This window comes from Archocentrus centrarchus, chromosome 24 (genome assembly GCF_007364275.1).
Source record: "Archocentrus centrarchus isolate MPI-CPG fArcCen1 chromosome 24, fArcCen1, whole genome shotgun sequence".
Lineage (NCBI taxonomy): Eukaryota > Metazoa > Chordata > Actinopteri > Cichliformes > Cichlidae > Archocentrus > Archocentrus centrarchus.
Genome location: NC_044369.1, coordinates 14,710,886 through 14,729,721, shown reverse-complemented (window position 1 = coordinate 14,729,721; position 18,836 = coordinate 14,710,886). Strand labels below are relative to the sequence as shown.

Genomic DNA, 18,836 nt, shown 5'->3' with positions numbered 1-18,836 from the left:
AAACAAAAATGAATCAGGTTTGGTTTTAACCCTGATCTGAGTTAACCACAAGTTCACCTGTTTCAGCTCCTTGAGGGTTAACCCTCATGTTGTTCTAACTCTCTGAACAACATGAGTCGACTCAGTTCTAATATCTCATTTTAATTAAGCATGATTCAATTCACCAAATGGAGAAAATCATTCAGATTCAAAATCCAGTGTGTAATCATCACATCTAACCCATTCCTGCTGGATGACCTCACATTCCAGAGGTCATCCAGCAGGAGTTAAGTTATTTTTTGATGGGTTGGGATTTTTGTTATTTCCTGCTTTATTTTGTTAACCACTTATCTTGGGTCTCTCTGTTGCTTTTACTTCCTGCCTTCCTCTATAAGTTTCACCTGTGTTCAATTAGTTCTTTTTGTCCCCGCCCTTCTCCTTGCTATTTGTCAGTTCATTTGTATCCTTCTCTGGTCTTCTTTCAAGGCGTACCTGTCGGTCAGCTTTCCTAGTTCGTGCTTTAGTTTTTCTTAGTAGTATTTTATTTTGTGGCTGTCTGACATCACAACCCTGTGATTTATTTTCTTTGTTTTTTTAGTTTTACCCAAAGCAACCATGGCTGAATACAAACTAGAGGTGACAACAGGAAGCACACAAAATGCAGGGACTCAAGATCATGTGTACTTTACCCTGTATGGAACTGAAGGGACGAGTAAGCGAATTACATTGGACAACTCTGGCATCAACTTAACAACTTCAAAGGCAAGTTGAATTAAAGAGAAACCTTATTTATAAGGAGACTCTCAAAGTGTGTATCGATAGGAAAATATTTCTCTTTTGCTCTTTAAAAAATGACAGTTGGTGATATACTTTAAAAATAAATATCTCATCTAAGTAAACAACCTAACTCAACAGGGTTTCCTTTAGATATTTTATTGCAACAATGCTCTTTCTAATAGCCTGTTGGAGAGTTTTAAAACTGTTTGAGGGGAAAGGTTAAGTGCAGTTAGTAACAATACGACACCTATTAAATCAAAAAACATAAATGGAATAGGACGTGTCCTGCCAGAAAGGGCATTTGTGCATGGGCCTTAAAAAAAAATCCTGGGGTGCTTTTGCAGCAGGTTTTGTGTAACGGTCTGTTGTGCTGTGAAGGTGTTTCCAGTGCAGAGCATCAGATGCTACCATCTCCAAATTAAGGACGTGGTGCCCTTCTGTGTCGATGCCTGCATCGCTGGGTTTAGGCAATTGTGAGATGGGGTTCTCCTTACCAGCTTCATATGTTCTGAAATTTATCATAGGAGTCTGTGATGGAATGACTACACCAGCCCAACTGAGAGCCTCTAGCTTAATTTCCAGCAAAAACAAATGACACAACAGGCTATATCGATTACTTAAAAATGATTTTCTAAATGTTGTACTAGGGGTTAATATCTTTTATTAAATCTGTTTTCCAGACAAGGAACTACACCATAAAAACCATTTTTTCTCTGGGGGAAACTTCTGTTGGTCAAGGTGGAGAAAGATCCCTTCTCTGTTCTCTCAGAAGATGAGTGGTACTGCTCCAAAATACTGGTGACAACTCCAGAAAAAGAGGTCATTCTTTTCCCCTGTTACAGATGGATTGCCAGAGGAGCACTGGTGGAACTCAGAGGAGGACGAGGTGACTTCATGTTTTATCAAAGAAGGATAATTTTTTTTCCTTTTTCCTTCATGCATTTTTATTTTAACTTGCATTTGGTGTCTTTTTAAATCTGCTTTTTTTTTTTTTTTTTTTTTTTTTTTTAAACTCTCAAACTCCTCAGCTGTGAAGCCTTTTGAGGAGACCCAACCCTTGCTGCTTCACTACCGGGAAATGGAACTGATGACTAAAAAAAAATTGTACCTGTAAGTTTTCACAATACAGTCTGTACTGTGTAACAAAAACTGTCTCAAGCTCTTATTTGGTGATTGTCCTTTTTTTAGATGGGAGATGACTGATGAAAAGCTGCCACATCGCAGTCCCTTCAAAGACGTGTCAGAGTTTCCAGATGAACTACGCTTCTCTATGTCCAAATTAAATGAAAAACTTTACACAAAATGGATAATGTGAGTCAGAAATTGTACATCAACATTGGTACATATTTCCCCCCCACACACACACACACACACACATACACACACTTATGTATGTTCTGTTCTCAGTGGTGATGAACTGGCATTCAAGGGGCTGGCTGAATCTACTAAACAATGGGAAAAAATTGAGGACATAAGAACAGTCTTCTGGTCACTGACTAAAATATCAGGTAAAACTAAAACTCAATCATTTGAAAACTAAATTGATTGTACTGAATATCAGCAACTGCAAACAGGTAAATGAATAAATAATAGTACTAACAGATTTTAAAAGGAAATTAAAAATAACCCTGTACTTGTACTGGTTTTGGGTAAGGGATGTTTGTATTCCTATACAAGGTTATGCAACCACATAAACCAGAGGCTCAAACTGCTCCTACTGCAAAGTAGGAGTCTGTCTTATTTGGGTAACTTCAGAGTTAGCTTTGGGTTTCTGTACTATGAAGGTGGGTCACTTACCAGGGAGTACTGATAAAGTAACTTATGCTGCACACTAAAAAGGTATGAAATCACTGCCTGACTGATCCATTCTCTGAAAAATGGCATCACCATTCCTGGAAAATTCTTTGGCTCTGAGCTCTTACAGTAGGATGGTCTAAAGTTTAGGTGCATTCTAGAGTTTACTTCATTCTGTGTTTTGAATTCTTGGGCTGCAAACAATCTTACAGATTTGTTAGGTTGTAGTTTGCATTAATGTTTGGACTTGGTATCAAACTTGCACATAGTTAAGCCTACCTTTTTGAATTGCAGTCAACTAATGAGCTACAACTGCCTTAGATACATGTGAATATTAAAGGAATGGAATCCATCAGATTCTCTCCTGACCTAATGGAGACCTAGAGATTAAGTACAAAGTACCATCATCGTACATCTGAGTGGTGCTCTGGCGAGTGACATACTCTGAACACTAGTGTGTAATTGAGGGAGGCTTTATTGAGTACAACAATCTACTCTGGTTCAGCTTCAACACAGCATAGAATCTAATCCATTTAAAACCAGCAGAAGTTCAGATTACATGTATTACACTCACCGCGCTTACAAAGGCAGCTGTCCTGAGGAGAGCTCATTTATTTTCTTCATTCTAAGACACTAATTTATTAAAAAAATAAATAAAAAATTGAAATTGAATAGCAGAATATCTTGCATAAAAGGTACTTAACTGCTCACAATCATTGTGGTTATTTGGAAAGTCAGTAATTACCAATATCCTACAAGACCATCTGCCAACACTTTCCAGAGTATGTCATAGAGCACTGGAAGGAAGATGACTTCTTTGGATTCCAGTTCCTGAATGCTACAAACCCGAATGGGATCAAGCGCTGCTCCGAGCTTCCCCCAAACTTTCCAGTCACAGAGGAGATGGTGAAGCAATTCCTGAGAGATGGAAGCTCACTGAAGCAGGAAATGGAGGTATGAATGAAGCGGTTTGAAGGTAACTTGTAAGTTTTTAAGTTTGACTTCTCCCTATGACAATGAAAAGCACCTTAATTTCTGTAGTGGCTCAATAACATTTTTTTTTTTTCCTTAACATGTCTTGATTTATAAACTTGAAAAGAAAATTGTACAAGTTCTTCTGCATCTTACTTATAAAATTCTTTTGTCAGAAAGGAAACATCTTCATCTGTGACCAGAAGATCATGGATGGAATACCCACAAGGATGTATGATGGTCAGCCGTTACACATGACTGCTGGCTTGTGTTTGTTCTACATGAACCCGGAGAACAAACTGATGCCAATTGCAATACAGGTATTTTACTGACAGCGCAAATGATATTCTCATTAAGGGCTCTGTTTCATGGTGTGCAGGATGTGATGCGGTGGTGACTTGTCATGTGCCGAAGATAGAGGGGGCAGTTGTGGTGATGTGTGGACACTAGTTTTCCTAACATAAATAAAAATCATGTTTTCAGAGGTCTCCCAACAGGATTTTAAATGCAGGGGAGTCAGTGCAGTGAACACATGCATCATAAGTGGTTTGTTTTCAGAAGCATCAGTACAATATCTTACAACATATTTATTATTACAGCTGCATCAACAGCCGTCTGAGCAGAACCCCATCTTTCTGCCCAGTGACCCAGAGGCGGACTGGCTGCTAGCCAAGCTGTTTATTAAAAGCGGAGATCTAATGGAACATCAAGCAGTCTGTCACCTCTTGGGCACTCACTATCTGGCAGAGGTCTTTGCTATTGCTACTTTCCGCAGCTTCCCTGTGATTCATCCACTCTACAAGGTAAAATTACACTATAGGCAGATGTGGTAAGATATACTAGAGGAAAACCTATTTCTATATTATGTGAATTTCTGTTAACAAGACTTTGAATTTTATTCTGATTTTTACTTTGGTATTTTATCCTCAGCTGCTGATCCCACACTTCTCTTACACTCTGCACATAAACACTGTGGCCCGCAACTCTATTTTTGGACCTGATGGAACTTTAAGGATTGTATGGATTCCTTTTTAAACTATTCAAAATTATTCATTTATGCTTTCCATTTGGATAGGGCTCCTGAAATTTCAACTAACTGCTGCTATCTGATTACCAATAGAGTTCACTTGGATATGAGGGGATTAAAGAGCTCATGAGAAGGGGTCTCTCTAGAATGACCTACAGCTCCCTCTGCCTGCCAGAGAACATCACTGCACGAGGACTGGAGTCAATCCCCAACTTCTACTACAGAGATGATGGTCTGAAGCTGTGGAACATCATCAACAGGTCAGAATTAAATTTACTGTATGAAAATTGCCAGTCTAAGCGCTTATTTTTATAGTAATTCAGTTATGTGGTTCACAAGAAGCGAAGAAGCATGCATTTGGTGAAAGTGGGGAAAAGTTTAACAGTAAGACCTCTGGCAAGAGTAGACTTGAAGAGGCAATCATACAGTGTCATGTGGTGGGGAATGAAACAAAGCATAAAGAGACCCACAAAAACAAGGAAAACAAAGCTACTGGAAAAAGTAGACAAAGGGTAATTGCATGCAAATGAGAGAAATGCATGAGTGAAGTGAAGAGGGGTCAAGTTTTACTGCTATAAGCTGAGGATCTGAGATCCATCAAAAATGAAAGCTTGGTTTTAGAAATGGAGAGGGTGTCTGTCTCCCAAACCGAGAGCTGGTTGCATAGAGGGGGTGAATAGCTGAAGGCTCTGGCTACTTTTGGAAACTCTGGGAACCAATTAAATTCTGGATTTAACTGGAAGCCAATGAAGAAAAGCTAATATGGGAGTCTGTTAGTCTCAGTGCAGTGTTTTGGATCTGCTGAAGACTTTTCATGGAGCTATTAAGAAAATCTGATGGCGAGGAATTGCAATGGTCCAGTGCATGAGTAATAAAGGAACTTCTTCTGATTCGCTCAGACACAATGTCCTAATTTTGGCAATTTGCAATAGCATTAAAGGCCAAGGTGAAACTGTTTAGGAAATCATTCAAACCAGATACAAGGGAAATTGCACTGTATTACATAAATGCCTACAAATGAAATCATAAACTGTTTCACATGTCTTTGCAAGTGTGGCGATCAATTTGAAAATACTGCAATGATTTCAATAATTGAATGCCAAAATATGTTTTAACCAGCTTTTTGAAGAATATGGTGGAGTACTACTATCTGTCAGACAGTGATGTGCAAAATGACACGGAGCTTCAGGACTGGATCCACGAGATATTCACTCATGGCTTCTTGGGAAACGAACTCTCTGGTAAAATACAAATGTTCCAATTTTATTATGTCACTGTGATATAATAGCCCACACTACAACATTTTCCTGTGGCTCATGACTGTACTGTTAACAGGGTTTCCAGCACACTTTAATACTGTGGAGGAAGTGATCAAGTTCATCACAATGCTGATCTTCACCGTGACAGTTCAACATGCTGCACATAACAATGGACAGGTGGGGGAATAAAATGTTTTTCAATTAATGTGTGAAACATTTGTCAGGTGTACAAGCTAAATTACCCATCTTGAGGCCTCAGACTGAGCAATCCAAAGATCTTGACTGAGAAACTTTAATTTTGTTAACTGTGGTCAAATTAATGTTACTAATGTGGGTTTTTAGACACACAACAGCATTGTTTTTCAGAGCCTGGTGCGACATCCATCTTTTGATATACAGGTTGTGAATTTTTGCATCACATTCTATATAAAGCTAATTTAAAAAAAAAAAAAAAAAAAAAAAAGTGCAGTGACTTGTGCTCGGCAGAAAACTGTGAAACGAAGTCATTCAAAACTCATTTATCTAGTTTGACTACCACTCCTGGGTGCCCAATGGCTCGCTCCTACTGCGCAAACCTCCTCCAACCACTAAGGGGGAGTCAAGCATGCAGACAATTTTGGAGACCCTCCCAAATGTTGGAGAGACGATCGAATTTGCAGGAATGACTCGGCTTCTCTCTCAGAAGTACACCAACGTGGTAGGTTTATTGTTAGGAGCACCTTGGAAGTCCATTCAGACCATTTTACCAGTTTCATGATGCCCAAACCTGAATATGTTACTTTGCAGGTTGTCCTGGGTCAGTACCCTGAAGAACGATTTGACGAGGATGCCCCAAAGCAGATGATTGAGGGGTTTAAAGCACAGCTGATCAGCCTCAGTACTGCAATTGCAGCGAGAAACTCCCAGCTAGAAGTACCCTACACATATCTGAACCCAGCTAAAATAGAGAACAGCATAACTATTTAACAAAGGTGTCCGCTGGTGATATCAGGCTGACTTGGATGCTGGGAGGTTTGTTCGTTTAGTTCACACAGTAGGCGTCAGATGCTTAATGAAGGGTTTTAACCCTGAAACAAAACAGTTTGGGTTCTGTTGTGTGGAAACGATGCGCTCTTTGTATGTTGAGCAGCAACTTGACTACAAGAAGGAAAACTTAACCAGTAAGCTTACAGGTCAAAATGTTTGTGTGTTTTGTGGTTTTTAACCCAGATATTTTCCTAGTGTTTTTATTGACTAGTCACAGTGTTTGAGACCTTGAATTTCACTGTACACTCATCTGGAAAGAAGGGCTACAAATTGAGATTCGCAGGAGATGGGTTGTTTTAAAATGTGGTATATTGGAAAGTCATGAATTCTGTACCTAAAAATCAAGTGTATGTAAATCACTTATTTTCTTTTAAGTGTCCTTCACATCTGTAACCACTGTGGCTTTATCGATAACTCCTGATCTTACTGTCACTAAATACGAAGCTACCAAGTTTGCATTTTTTAGGGTTGTTTAGTCTCTTTATTATACTAACAGATCCTTGCCTGTTGGGTTTTAAAATTACTTTTGATACAAAATAAATCCAGAAGTGATCAGTTACACTCCTTTGCCTCTATGCTTTATTTTTGTATGTACGGTGTTAGAAACAGTGTATATACAGTATAAAATGCATGGTGACAGATTACATGACAAGAACACAAGTCATCATTTAGGGTCAAGTCAGGTCCTGCCTGTACTCCTATTAATGAAGCTGCTGTACCACATGAACAAATGCACACATTATGGACTAATCTCAGAGTAGGAATGTGACCAAAACCCTGGAGCACTGCAAACCTAACAAACTTGAGAATGAGAATTCCTAACTACCTGCCAACTATCACAGGCACAACTTACTTTGCTTTTTGTGTGTTTAAAATTAACATTTTGGTGTAAATTACATGTGGCAAACTATAGTACATTGTGTGACTCATTTAAATACATTAAATATTTAGCTGAGTTAATATCATTCAGGTGGACTCATCAATATTTAATTTTAACCAGAGTTTTCATGTTCACCCCATGTTTGTGTGGGATTTCTCCAGGTACTCCAGTTTTCTCCCACAGTCCGAAGACATGCACTTAGTGGGGTTATATTAACTGGTGAATCCAAATTGGTCGTGAGTGAATGGTTGTCTCTGTGTTAGCCCTGCAACAGGCTGGTGACCTGTACAGGATGTACCCTGCCTCTCCCCCTGTGGCAGCTTGGATAGGCTCCAGTCCCCCCACCCTACCCTGAAAAGAAGCAGCAGAAGAAAATGGATGGATGGTGAACATTATTTGTTAACATCAAAGAACTTTTGAGGGGAAATTTTTTCCCCAGTCTGCTACATTGCAGTTTTTTCTTTTCTTTTTTTTCTTCCATGTGCCACGCAGAGATTTTGGTTTGCTGGATCACATTACTAACAGGCATTTTAGTAAAATGTGATTTAATTTAAATCAGCAAAGTGACTGTAAAATCTGATACATGTAACAAAATGAAAAAGTAATATATTTAACAGTAGTAACAAGTCATGGAAATAAAATTCAAGGAAGAACACTAACGTCTGTCTGGTAGTGACCCCCCACCCCTTCAGCCAGAATACTGGTTGTTGCCTTTCAATGTGTTTTCTGGGGCGCAGTATTTTGAACACCAGTTCGGAGCGGCATGGTGCCCTTTAATGCTGACAGAGTGGGACCTCATTCTCTTTCGCTCTTTGTTGCAAACCGAACTACCCAAACTGCACCCGATTATTTTTAGACTACATACACCATACAGTCACATCGTCACGAATATTATATAAGAGCTATAGGCTATACTAACCCGACCTCACCATACTAATCGACTGAACAGATTTAGGAGAGCCTGCAATCATGTTATTCAGATTCGGCGTCATTCTCACTCCGGAGTCCGCGGAGGTCGAGCTCTTTGTTTTGGGTTCTCGTGCTGAAATGGGGAACTGGGACCCGAGCAGGGCGGTCCGGATGAAAGCCACACAGAAACTCCCGTCACCTGCTGAACCGTGTCTGTGGACCGGCGACGTGCACCTAGCCGAGCCGTACAGAGACACACTGTGGTTCAAGTTCATCCAAAGAGTCAGGGGCACCTTTATCTGGGAAGGTACCTATGCGCTACCGGCTTATGTGCATCAGATTTGGCCGCGTTCACACGTAAACTACTTTCGAAACGTCACCCAGAATTGCTGTAATTACTGTAACGTTTCTGAGGAGAGAGAAATGTTAACTGCGCCATTTTTTTTTTTTTGGTTCGTATTGTGCATTGCGTTCATAGTGCCGCACGATGGCGGTAAAGTGACACTAAATGTTCACTGGCGCACAGATTGCGTTGTATCTGCAAACTTAAGTAACTTAATTTTTTCGGGAAAAAGGGAAGTAAGTACTGACAGTTGCAATTCAACATTTAAAAATATCGATTTACAGCTAAAATTTGTAATTCATCTGCATCCATGCAATGAATGTACATAAAATATCCAAATTTAAAATGATTTATGTTGCAATACTGGATTTTTGTGAAAGTTTCATTAACCTGTATACGATATTTAATGTTATATTTTGTATTGAATGCAAATGGATGAAGGGACGTTAATTTAGCAACTGCATGAACACTCCACCACTGGCTGTTACTGAAGAAATCAGATTTATTATTTTATTTGTATTAGAATGAATATGTCCCTAAAATAACAATCAGCCATTTGTTAAAAAAAAAAAAAAAATTCTGGTATGCATGCTAAAGCATCCTAAAATGGGAGTTTGTTCACTAACCTGCTTGTCGTCTTTGTTGCCAGGGAGTGGACCGAGCCATGACAGATGGTGTACATATGATGAGAAGAATGTGGTGGATGGAGTGTACTGCCACCCGATTGGCCACTGGATAGAAGAAGCGGGGCACACAGATGAGATGAGACACACCACCAACTTTTACTTCAGTGTGGCTGGTCAGAAGGCCATACATTTCTCCAGGTAACACAGTACAGCATACACATGTTCTGCATGAAGTTGTAACTGTAGGGTACTTTGCAGCATTTGATAATCATTTTCACTGGGAATTTAAATATAAAAACCAAGGAAAGTCTCAACAGCTGTGACTCAACCTGAGGATGGCCAGGCTGTAACAGATGATATAACTGTGAGTCTGTGTGTGAAAATACTCAGTAGTTATGAATATACTTCGTGTCACATATATACGCTAAATGCCAACAAGTCTCTCGCTTTAGAGACGTTCACAGGGGTCCAGAAGAGGTGTGGGTATTCTATAAACTTAGAGGATATTATACTATAAACAGCTGGAAGCAAACCCAGTAGGTAGATGTGTTTGAACACTTCTGGCAGTTTAGGTATGTAAAATAAATGTTTCTCACCCACAATAATTAATTCCATAATGATCACAGTTCAGTGAGTCAGGAAAGGCTGTTTTTTTCTTTTTGGTGATATTAGTGCTGTAAATGATTTGTGACAGAAGGATAGCAGCAAGAGTGAAGGGGAAGGTTTAGAAGATGGCAGTGAGACGTGCTGTGATGTATGGCTTGGAAACGGTGGCACTTACAAAAAAACAGGAGACTGAGCTGGAGGTGGCAGAATTTGAAGATAAGATTTTCACTGGGAGTGACCAGAATGTTGAGGATTAGAAATGAGTGTATGAGAGGGACAGCTCAGGTTGAGCAGTCTGGAGACAAAGTTAGAGAAGCAAGGCTGAAAGAAGAAAAGGAGGAAGACCACAGAGGAGGTTTGTGGATGTAGCAATGGAGGACATGCAGAGGGTTGGTGTGGCAGAAGAGGATGCTAGAGAGAGGGTGGGATGGAGCAGATTTTCTACTGTGGCGGCCCCTAAAGGGAGCAGCTGAAATAAGATATAGGTGAGTAAGGTACGCAGGAAGAAAATAAGTTAATTTTCCAAATAAAACTTTTGCAAGTTACTGGTTTATTTTATCCACGGCAAGCAAACAAAGAATAGAGAGTCATAGTTTCTGTTGTGCTTATTGCACTGGTTAAAAAAAAGCCCTCTCCAGTGAACACTTGTTCTTTTCCTCCCTAACTACCTGGAATCTTAAAAATATAAAAGATAAATAAGACAAAATAAAAATGTTCAAGAAATAAAACCTAACCAAATAACTAACAATGTAAAAAAGGGCCTAACCAAAATAAACATCCAAGGTAATAAAACTTATTATTTTATATCATGAATATTTTATTATTAAGCAACAAGTTAATAACTCTGCATTCAAGATTTTAAAACAGACTTCTTTTACACTGTGTTGCATCATTTCTTTAAGTGTGCGGGATCTGAGACATCAACTGCTACAGTTTTGAAAGTAACATTAAAGTTTATTTCTACAGCACAGAACAGAAGAACAAACCAGGAAGAAATTCTAAGAAAAAAATTTCCATTAAAATAAACCACGCAAGACAAGTGCATTATCATGACTAACTTTAACATAAGAATCTAGAAGCTGAAACTATCACATTTAGCGAAGCTAAAAATGTTTAAAAAAAATATGAAATCTATACCAAAATTGACAACAACAATAAAAAAGCCTTTATGATATAAATGAGCAGTGATTTAAAAGAAGACACTGTTGAGGCCAGCTGGAGGCAGGTTCATCTCACAACCGAGGAGCTCTAACAGCAGACGCTCCATCGCCTTTCTTCGTTAAGTGTGTGGTGGGAACAGTTAACAGATTTCTGCCTGAGGATCTGAGGCAGAAACCTGCAAGACATTTTCAAAATATGCCAAGGTTGTTCAGCTGATGACAGGTATGGACTGTAGGTAGGTTAGGTTAGCACCCCAGACACCCCAGCCTAAATGGAAAGTGAGGTGTATTTTATAACATTATAACCTGAGGCGTAGGGGTGTCGGTAGGTGGATTTTGTTACAGTTGCCTGTGTTCCATCTGTGTTCTAATGCTAAACAAGTCTCCCCTCACTGAAAGTAGCTCCATCTTTATTATACAGACATGGGAATGATTTATATATCTTTTCAGGAAACTCTCTGCAACTAAGTGAATAAAACATGTTCTCAAAAATGTATAAGTATTCCTTTGGGGGGTTTATTGTGATTTTTTTTTTCAGCCATTTGGACATTAATATATTCTTTACACCATGTCTGCTACTTCCAGATTGCCACTCTTGTTGTAGCCTGGAGTAAATAACAAATGGAGATCCACCCCACATCTCACTCCCGACACCCCACTCCCGCTTCAGACACACACACACACACACACACACACACACACACGTAATAATGAAATGCAATGGTTTTTGAATGTTTTCTACCATTTTGCCTAATAATACTAAAAAAATTAATTAGCTCCTCTGGGGCCAATTAATATCCATGCTCAAGTGTGATTGTTTACTTTGTTTCAGAATAAAATTTTGGCATGTTGCCTTTATTTGTCAGTTTACAGTTTAAAGAGAGATTAAAACAAGGCCAAAAAAAGGAAGGTGGGAGGTCCCCCTGCTGGAAACTGAGCATCAGACGTTGCAACTATGTGGCATGAGCCCTACCCATTAGGCCACCAAATACCCCAGTGTGACAGTTTCTGAAACAACCTTGAGGACTGCATCACCGTCTTGTCTTTTAAATTACAGTTTCAAATCTAAGCATATTCCACAACAAGCCTATATTGTCCATGCACACCAAATTTCTTCTCCATTTTGACATTAAACCGTCAGAGAAGATTTCCTTGAAGTACTTCAGTGATTCTTAATGAAAGTTCCTTCTTTGCAGGACAAACAAAGCCTCCACAGCCGCCTCTCTCAAGCCTGGTTCACGTCTTTGTTTTTTAACCTTGCTGTTCCTCATTTAGCTATAACTGCTCTGTCACTTTTAAAATTATTGCCCATAAAAAAGGTAGACCACTAGCAGTTGTATTATCACCTCCTTAACCTTGCTTGGGTTCTTAAGAGAAAGGTGAAGGCATCATTCAGAATTCATTTTCATTTCTAAGGCATGCAGTATTGGCTGCTGATTCTACTCGACTGAGATTAAAAGACGCATCATTCTCTTGAATGAAACTGGATTTCAAGATCATTTAAAGGTGTAAAAGCCAGAAAAGATCAGCTGTACAAGTGTACTAGTAAACCTATGGAAACCAAAAATTTAATTTTATAGTGTTGAATCACCTTCTTTGGGTCAAATGGGGTATAAAAATCAGATCACAACACCGAACAATCAGTGTCAAGAAATATTTTCTATCTTTTGGTAATCATTTCATATTCAGGTTGTAGCCAGTGAAAATGAAACTGCTGTGGATGTGCTTTGCCTAATAGTTACAGTAGGCCTGAATTATGTTTCTGCCTCAGGTCTTTGCAGGGCCTACATTTGTAACCTGAAATCCCCTCTGAACCCTACGTGGTAATCACAATCTTTGAGGGGAGCACCAACCCGACGAGTAGTTACATTTCTCAAGAGGTGCACATCAGATTACGTTGTAGGTTATGTTATAGGTCCCACAGACCCAGCATAATTCAGGCCTTAGTGCCACCTCTCATAGCTTTATATTTTGCTTCTAAAAAGCCAGAATTGTAATTTTTTTAAAGAGTTCTTGAGCGATAGTTCTCCAGGCTTTCTGAAGGTCTTTCAAAGTTTTTCTTTGGACATTGGCTGCTTTTTCACTCATTTTCAGTTTCATAGGTCACCATTAAGTTACTTAACACCAACCTGTGGACCATTTAAACATAGATAAGACACTTAATTCAAGGGATGAACCAGTGTTGTAGATGTGTCCTTAAAAAACATTGAGGAAACTAGATATCCACTGAAGCCTCATCAGAAGTGGTCTTAATGGAAGGGTGGCTGTCGAGAAGCCGTTCTTACGGAAGGCAAACAGAGAAAATATTGCGTTATGCCAAATTACACAAGAACTGGACTGAAAATTAGGTCTTATGCAGTAATGAATCCCAATGTGAAATTTTTTTTTGGGTTCAAATTGTCATCAGTATGTATGGAGGAGGTCATGACAGAGTTACAACACTGAGTGTCTACAGCCATCTATAAAAGACAGTGCAGGCTTGGTCATGGCTTGGAGCTTCATTTCTACCAGTAGTGTTGGAGATGTGGTCAAAATTAATGGAATTATTAAAGCATAAAAGAAGTCACAAGAAAGCTGCTTAAGAGAACTCAGGCTGTGCTGAAGTATAAAAGTGGTTATACCAAATACTGACTTTCAAGCTTGTTAGAATAGTACAAACTCTGGTTTTGACTTATATACTGTATTTCCATGTACTTTGTACATGTTTCAATACGTTTCTGGACCTATTTCCCATTTTCCTAGCAAAATATAAAGAAACGTGGGGCAGCTCAAGATGTTTTCACAGTAATGTTCATGTTTCAATAAATGCTACATATTGGTCTTAAATTGCTGATATCAAATAGTCACACACAGTATCCATCATACAGTACAGTAAGTCAACCTACCGATGCATGCCCTCTTTTTGTAAGGTACCGACTGGGTGCCACGGTATACCAGGCACTGCAGAAATTAGCACCAGACCCCTGAGGCAGCAAGCACATAACTTGCATAAGAATGAGCTGGCTTGGCTTGTGCCATCAGGTTTTAATTTGTGTCCGAAGACCTTACAAGGCTTATGTCAAGGACCCGTGTTGAATAGGAAGCACTGTGCCTTTGTATCTTCCCTGTTAATAGCTTTTTAAATTAGTCTCTCAGACCTTGCATCCACATAGCCCAAAGTGTTATACACACTCTGCAGTAAGTCATTATAACATTCGCAGTGAGACTACTCACTTTTTAGCTAGTAAGTCATCTGTCAAGCTCATATTTAGAGAGGAGGCCTTAGGGTTACTCAGCTATTTTTAGTGATGTTTATCATTTTTATTTCGACAGATTGAGACATTTGTTTTTCACTTTGATTCATAACTAAACACTAGAGGCAAAACAGACATCTTTCTCATAAGATAATATATTACTGCACTTTTATGTGAATGAGCTCACGAACTCCATTAGAATCTTCCGCTGTATCTTGTATCCCACTTTCAAGATAAACTAGCAGGTAAAAATACTACCACTTATCCAGCTTAGGGTCTCAGAAGACTTGAGCCTACAAGAAGGAGATAGGGCCAGAAGCAAGGTACATCCTGGGCTGGCAACCAGTGCAGCACAGGGCTAACACAGAGGAGCAGATTTATTTGTTTAGAATCACTAATTAACCTAACAGCCATTTTCTTAGGCCTGTGGAAGGAAACTATCGCAGGCACAGGGAAAATAAGCAGACTCCACACAATTCATTCACATATGACACATCACAAAACTGTTTTTCATGAGGTTTATGTGAGGAAAAAAAACAAAACAAAGGTGAACAGGTGACAGTAAGTTAAGCTTCAGACACTTCCACTGCAGCGCCGCTGTGGGACATCAGGTATTAACAGCGTTCACCTTTGTTTTGCCTGTCTCGTCCTGGTTGTTGACTTTATGCATACTAATGAACACCAGCGGCATCTGCCTCAAACCAAAGTGCTCAGGATGAATATTAGGCAGATGAGAGGTCAATAAAGCATCACTACTATGAGGGACAGTGTGAAGAAGGTAAGACAATGAAACACAGACAAACCCTTTTAACCTAAAAAATGAAATGAAAATGCCTTTTTAATAAGGTTAATGATTAGCATATAATAATCACTTAAATATACAAATAAAGAATCAATGTATTTCTGGGGTTTTTTTTGTTTGTTTTTTTTTTTGACCCCAGGGTGCTGCCACGTATTTGGCTGGGCAGCTGCCCTCGACAGGTCGAACATGTGACAGTAAAGATGAAGTATGAACTGGGCATCACTGCAGTGATGAACTTCCAGACAGAGTGGGATGTGGTGAGCAATTCCTATGGCTGCCGGCGTAACCCTGACGAAACCATGACCCCAGAGACCATGATGCATTTGTACAAAGACTGTGGCCTTGTGTACGTGTGGCTGCCCACACCGGACATGAGCACTGAGGGTAAGGACAATTTTGTGGTCATACAAAACTGAATTCAGTAATAATGGTGTTTACACAAAAAAAAGACCCAACAAGAACCATTAAAGCTTTTATTTTTTTGACTTGCCACTGCAGAAGAGTTCTTTTTATTTATGGTAGAACCTCTTAAATGGGTTCAGAGTGTTCTAGTTAGCCCTCATAAAAAGTTACACATAAAGCCATCTTTCACAGGTTCCACTTGAGAGGCTGAGTAACAGCTTTGGGGAGACTGATAAAGCCTAGTTCTAGACTGAAAGAAAAACTCGCTGAAAGTGTCCAGTAAAAAAAGTTTTTTAGTTTAGATTTAATCCATGTCTGATAAGTAGTCTTTATGCTTTTAAACAGTTTGATTTACAAAGGTAGAAATACACATTTGCTGGCCATGATACTTGTACAGTGGAGTAATATGTGAGGACAAACAGAGAGGAGGAACCCTTCCTCAGGTGTCTGAGAGTGTCAGTGCAGAACAAGAAGAGACTGTGTGAGCAAGTACATTATATTGCCAAAAGTATTCACTCACCATCCAAATCACTGAATGCAGGTGCTTCCATGGCCAGAGGTGTATAAAATCAATCACCTAGGCATGCAGACTGCTTCTACAAACATTTGTGAAAGAATGGGTCGCTGTCAGGAGCTCAGTGAGTTCCAGTGTGGCACCGTGATAGGATACCACCTGTGCAACAAGTCCAGCTGTGAAATTTCCTCACTACTGAATATTCCACAGTCAACTGTGGAAGCAACTCAGCCATGAAGAGGTAGACCACGTAAAATGACAGAGCGGGATCAGCAGATGCTGAGGTGCATACTGCGCAGAGGTCACCAATTTTCTGCAGAGTCAATTGCTACAGACCTCCAAACTTCATGCTCCCAACTTTGTGGGAACAGTTCGGGGATGGCCCCTTCCCGTTCCACCGATTGCAAAAAGCAAGGTTCATAAAGACATGGATGAGCGAGTTCGGTGTGGAAAAACTTGACTGGCCTGCACAGAGTCCTGACCTCAACCTGACTGAACATCTTTGGGATGAATTAGAGACTGCAAGCCAGGCCTTCTTGTTCAGCATCAGTGTCTGACCTCACAAATGTTCAGAAATTCCCATAAACACACTCCTAAACCTTGTGGAAAGCCTTCCCAGAAGAGTTGTAGCTGTTATAGCCACAAAGGCTGGGCTGACATCATATTAAACCCTATGGATTAAGAATGGGATGTCACTCAAGTTCATATGTATGTGAAGGCAGACAAGTGAATACTTTTGGCAACAGAGTGTATAAGTCCACCAGCAATTACAGAGAGGGATATTACAGAAGGCATGAAAGGGAGAAACCCTTCATTACAAATGAAGATGCTGCTTGACAGTTCAGTGGTGCAAAAACTATACCTGTGGTCTGCAGATGTATTAAAGTGTTACGGTTAAATGAGTCGTGAGCATATTCTAGACAAATGAACCAGTGTGTGTGTGGCATACACCTGAACAAAGGTACATGCCTAAATCCTTGATCCCTTCCAGATCTCAGTTTTTCTAAGATGCTGAGTTGCTCTGAGAGATCACTTTTATCCCATGATGAAACATTCCCAATCTGATGGGACCTTTTCATATGAAATGAGTGGTCACTGGATTGTTGGATGAGCATGAAAGTGACTTCAGAGTCATGACATTTCTACCTAATTGAACACCTATGGGGGGATCTTCAGTTGGCATATTTCTTGATCACCATCATCAAAACACCAAATGATGGACTATCTTTTGGAAAAACGGTGATCCATCCCTCCATTAGAGTTGCAGGCACACTGAAACTGTTCCGGCAAAATTCAATTGCCAAACAATTTACTAACAAACTATGTTTTTATTAATTAATTTAAATTTATTACCAATCCATGGACCTCCATTGTTGGACAAAAACCTTAAAAAATACATTTGAGCTATGGCATTGCATTCAGTGTTTCTTCATGCACCTCTAGTAATTACAGCTCACAAATGCCCCCAGCAGACGCACTGTTTATTTCTGTTTGAGTAATGTCTGTTTAAAAACCACAGCCTGCAGCACAGGAACATTGCTTAGCTCAAAGTATATAAAGATTTAATCCAGCAGGAATCAGCTGGCTTGTAGCTGAATGCTACAGACTGCAGTCAAGTCAAAAATTACTGAGAGGTGAGGAGGTTTTGGTCCTTTCATTGAAATAACTAGGATAAGGAAAAATACACAATATTGAAAGCCTTTTCCTTACATGTTGCGGTCTTCTTCTGCAGGGCGGATCAGGATGCTTCCTCAGGCTGTATTCTTGCTTTACGGTCTCCTGGAAAATGGTCACACTGTCTATGTTCACTGTAATGCTGGAGTAGGGAGGTCAACAGCAGCTGTGTGTGGTCTGCTCATGTATGTCCTCGGGTGGACCCTGAGGAAAGTGCAGTACTTTGTTACAGCAAGGAGACCGGCAGTGTACATTGATGAGGAAGCTTTAGTCCAAGCTCAGGCAGACTTCCTCCAGAAGTTTGGCCGGCTGCGATCATCTATGTCTTATCCCGAAACATGAGATCTGAGTGGCCTCATGCTTTAAATCTGAAGCTGAATCATCTGGATTTTTTTTGAGAAGTAAAATGAATAAAACCCAAAATGATTCTTGACATGCACAATGAAAAAAAATCTGTCTTTCTATTTTAATACAGTGTATGCAAATGACTCACTTCAGCTGAGTAGCTGTGGAAATGTGATGTCCAAGTAGCAGAGAGAGTTCTGGCGGCTGCCAGCAGAAACGTTGCAAGCAATCAATCTAACTGATGTGTGAGCTTTTAAAGCTTGGGTAGGCAACATGTTTTTGGCGTCACTGGACAAATAATCCATAATAGACTTTCAGCATATTGTAACTCAAGTGTTCTGAAAAGAAACTAGACTCCTGCTCCTCCACTGGGCTCTGTTTCCAGGCTTTAGAAAATCTAGTCCATTATGGGATACTTTAGCCAATCACAAGTCTTTTCAGGTGAAATAAAATGAGTAAAAAAAGAAAAAAAGGAGTAAAGTAATAAATCCATGTAGGAAGCAAGATG

At 39.7% G+C, this 18,836-nt stretch overlaps 1 protein-coding gene and 1 pseudogene across 2 annotated transcripts; both read left to right on the top strand.

The window, feature by feature from the left end:
- The first annotated feature begins 407 nt into the window (after positions 1-407).
- Positions 408-6,953, top strand: LOC115774334 (hydroperoxide isomerase ALOXE3-like; annotated as a pseudogene).
- Positions 6,954-8,655: 1,702 nt separating this feature from the next.
- epm2a (EPM2A glucan phosphatase, laforin) lies at positions 8,656-18,376 on the top strand. Of its 2 annotated transcripts, none has more exons than XM_030722009.1 (4): positions 8,656-8,930; positions 9,616-9,790; positions 15,533-15,777; positions 18,042-18,376. In XM_030722009.1, the coding sequence occupies exons 1-4, from the start codon at positions 8,684-8,686 to the stop codon at positions 18,323-18,325; spliced, it is 951 nt and encodes a 316-aa protein (XP_030577869.1). In that variant the 5' UTR covers positions 8,656-8,683; the 3' UTR covers positions 18,326-18,376. The 2 variants fall into 2 exon arrangements, with proteins under 2 accessions (XP_030577869.1, XP_030577871.1); XM_030722011.1 differs by lacking the exon at positions 8,656-8,930 and adding an exon at positions 9,097-9,202.
- Positions 18,377-18,836: the final 460 nt, after the last annotated feature.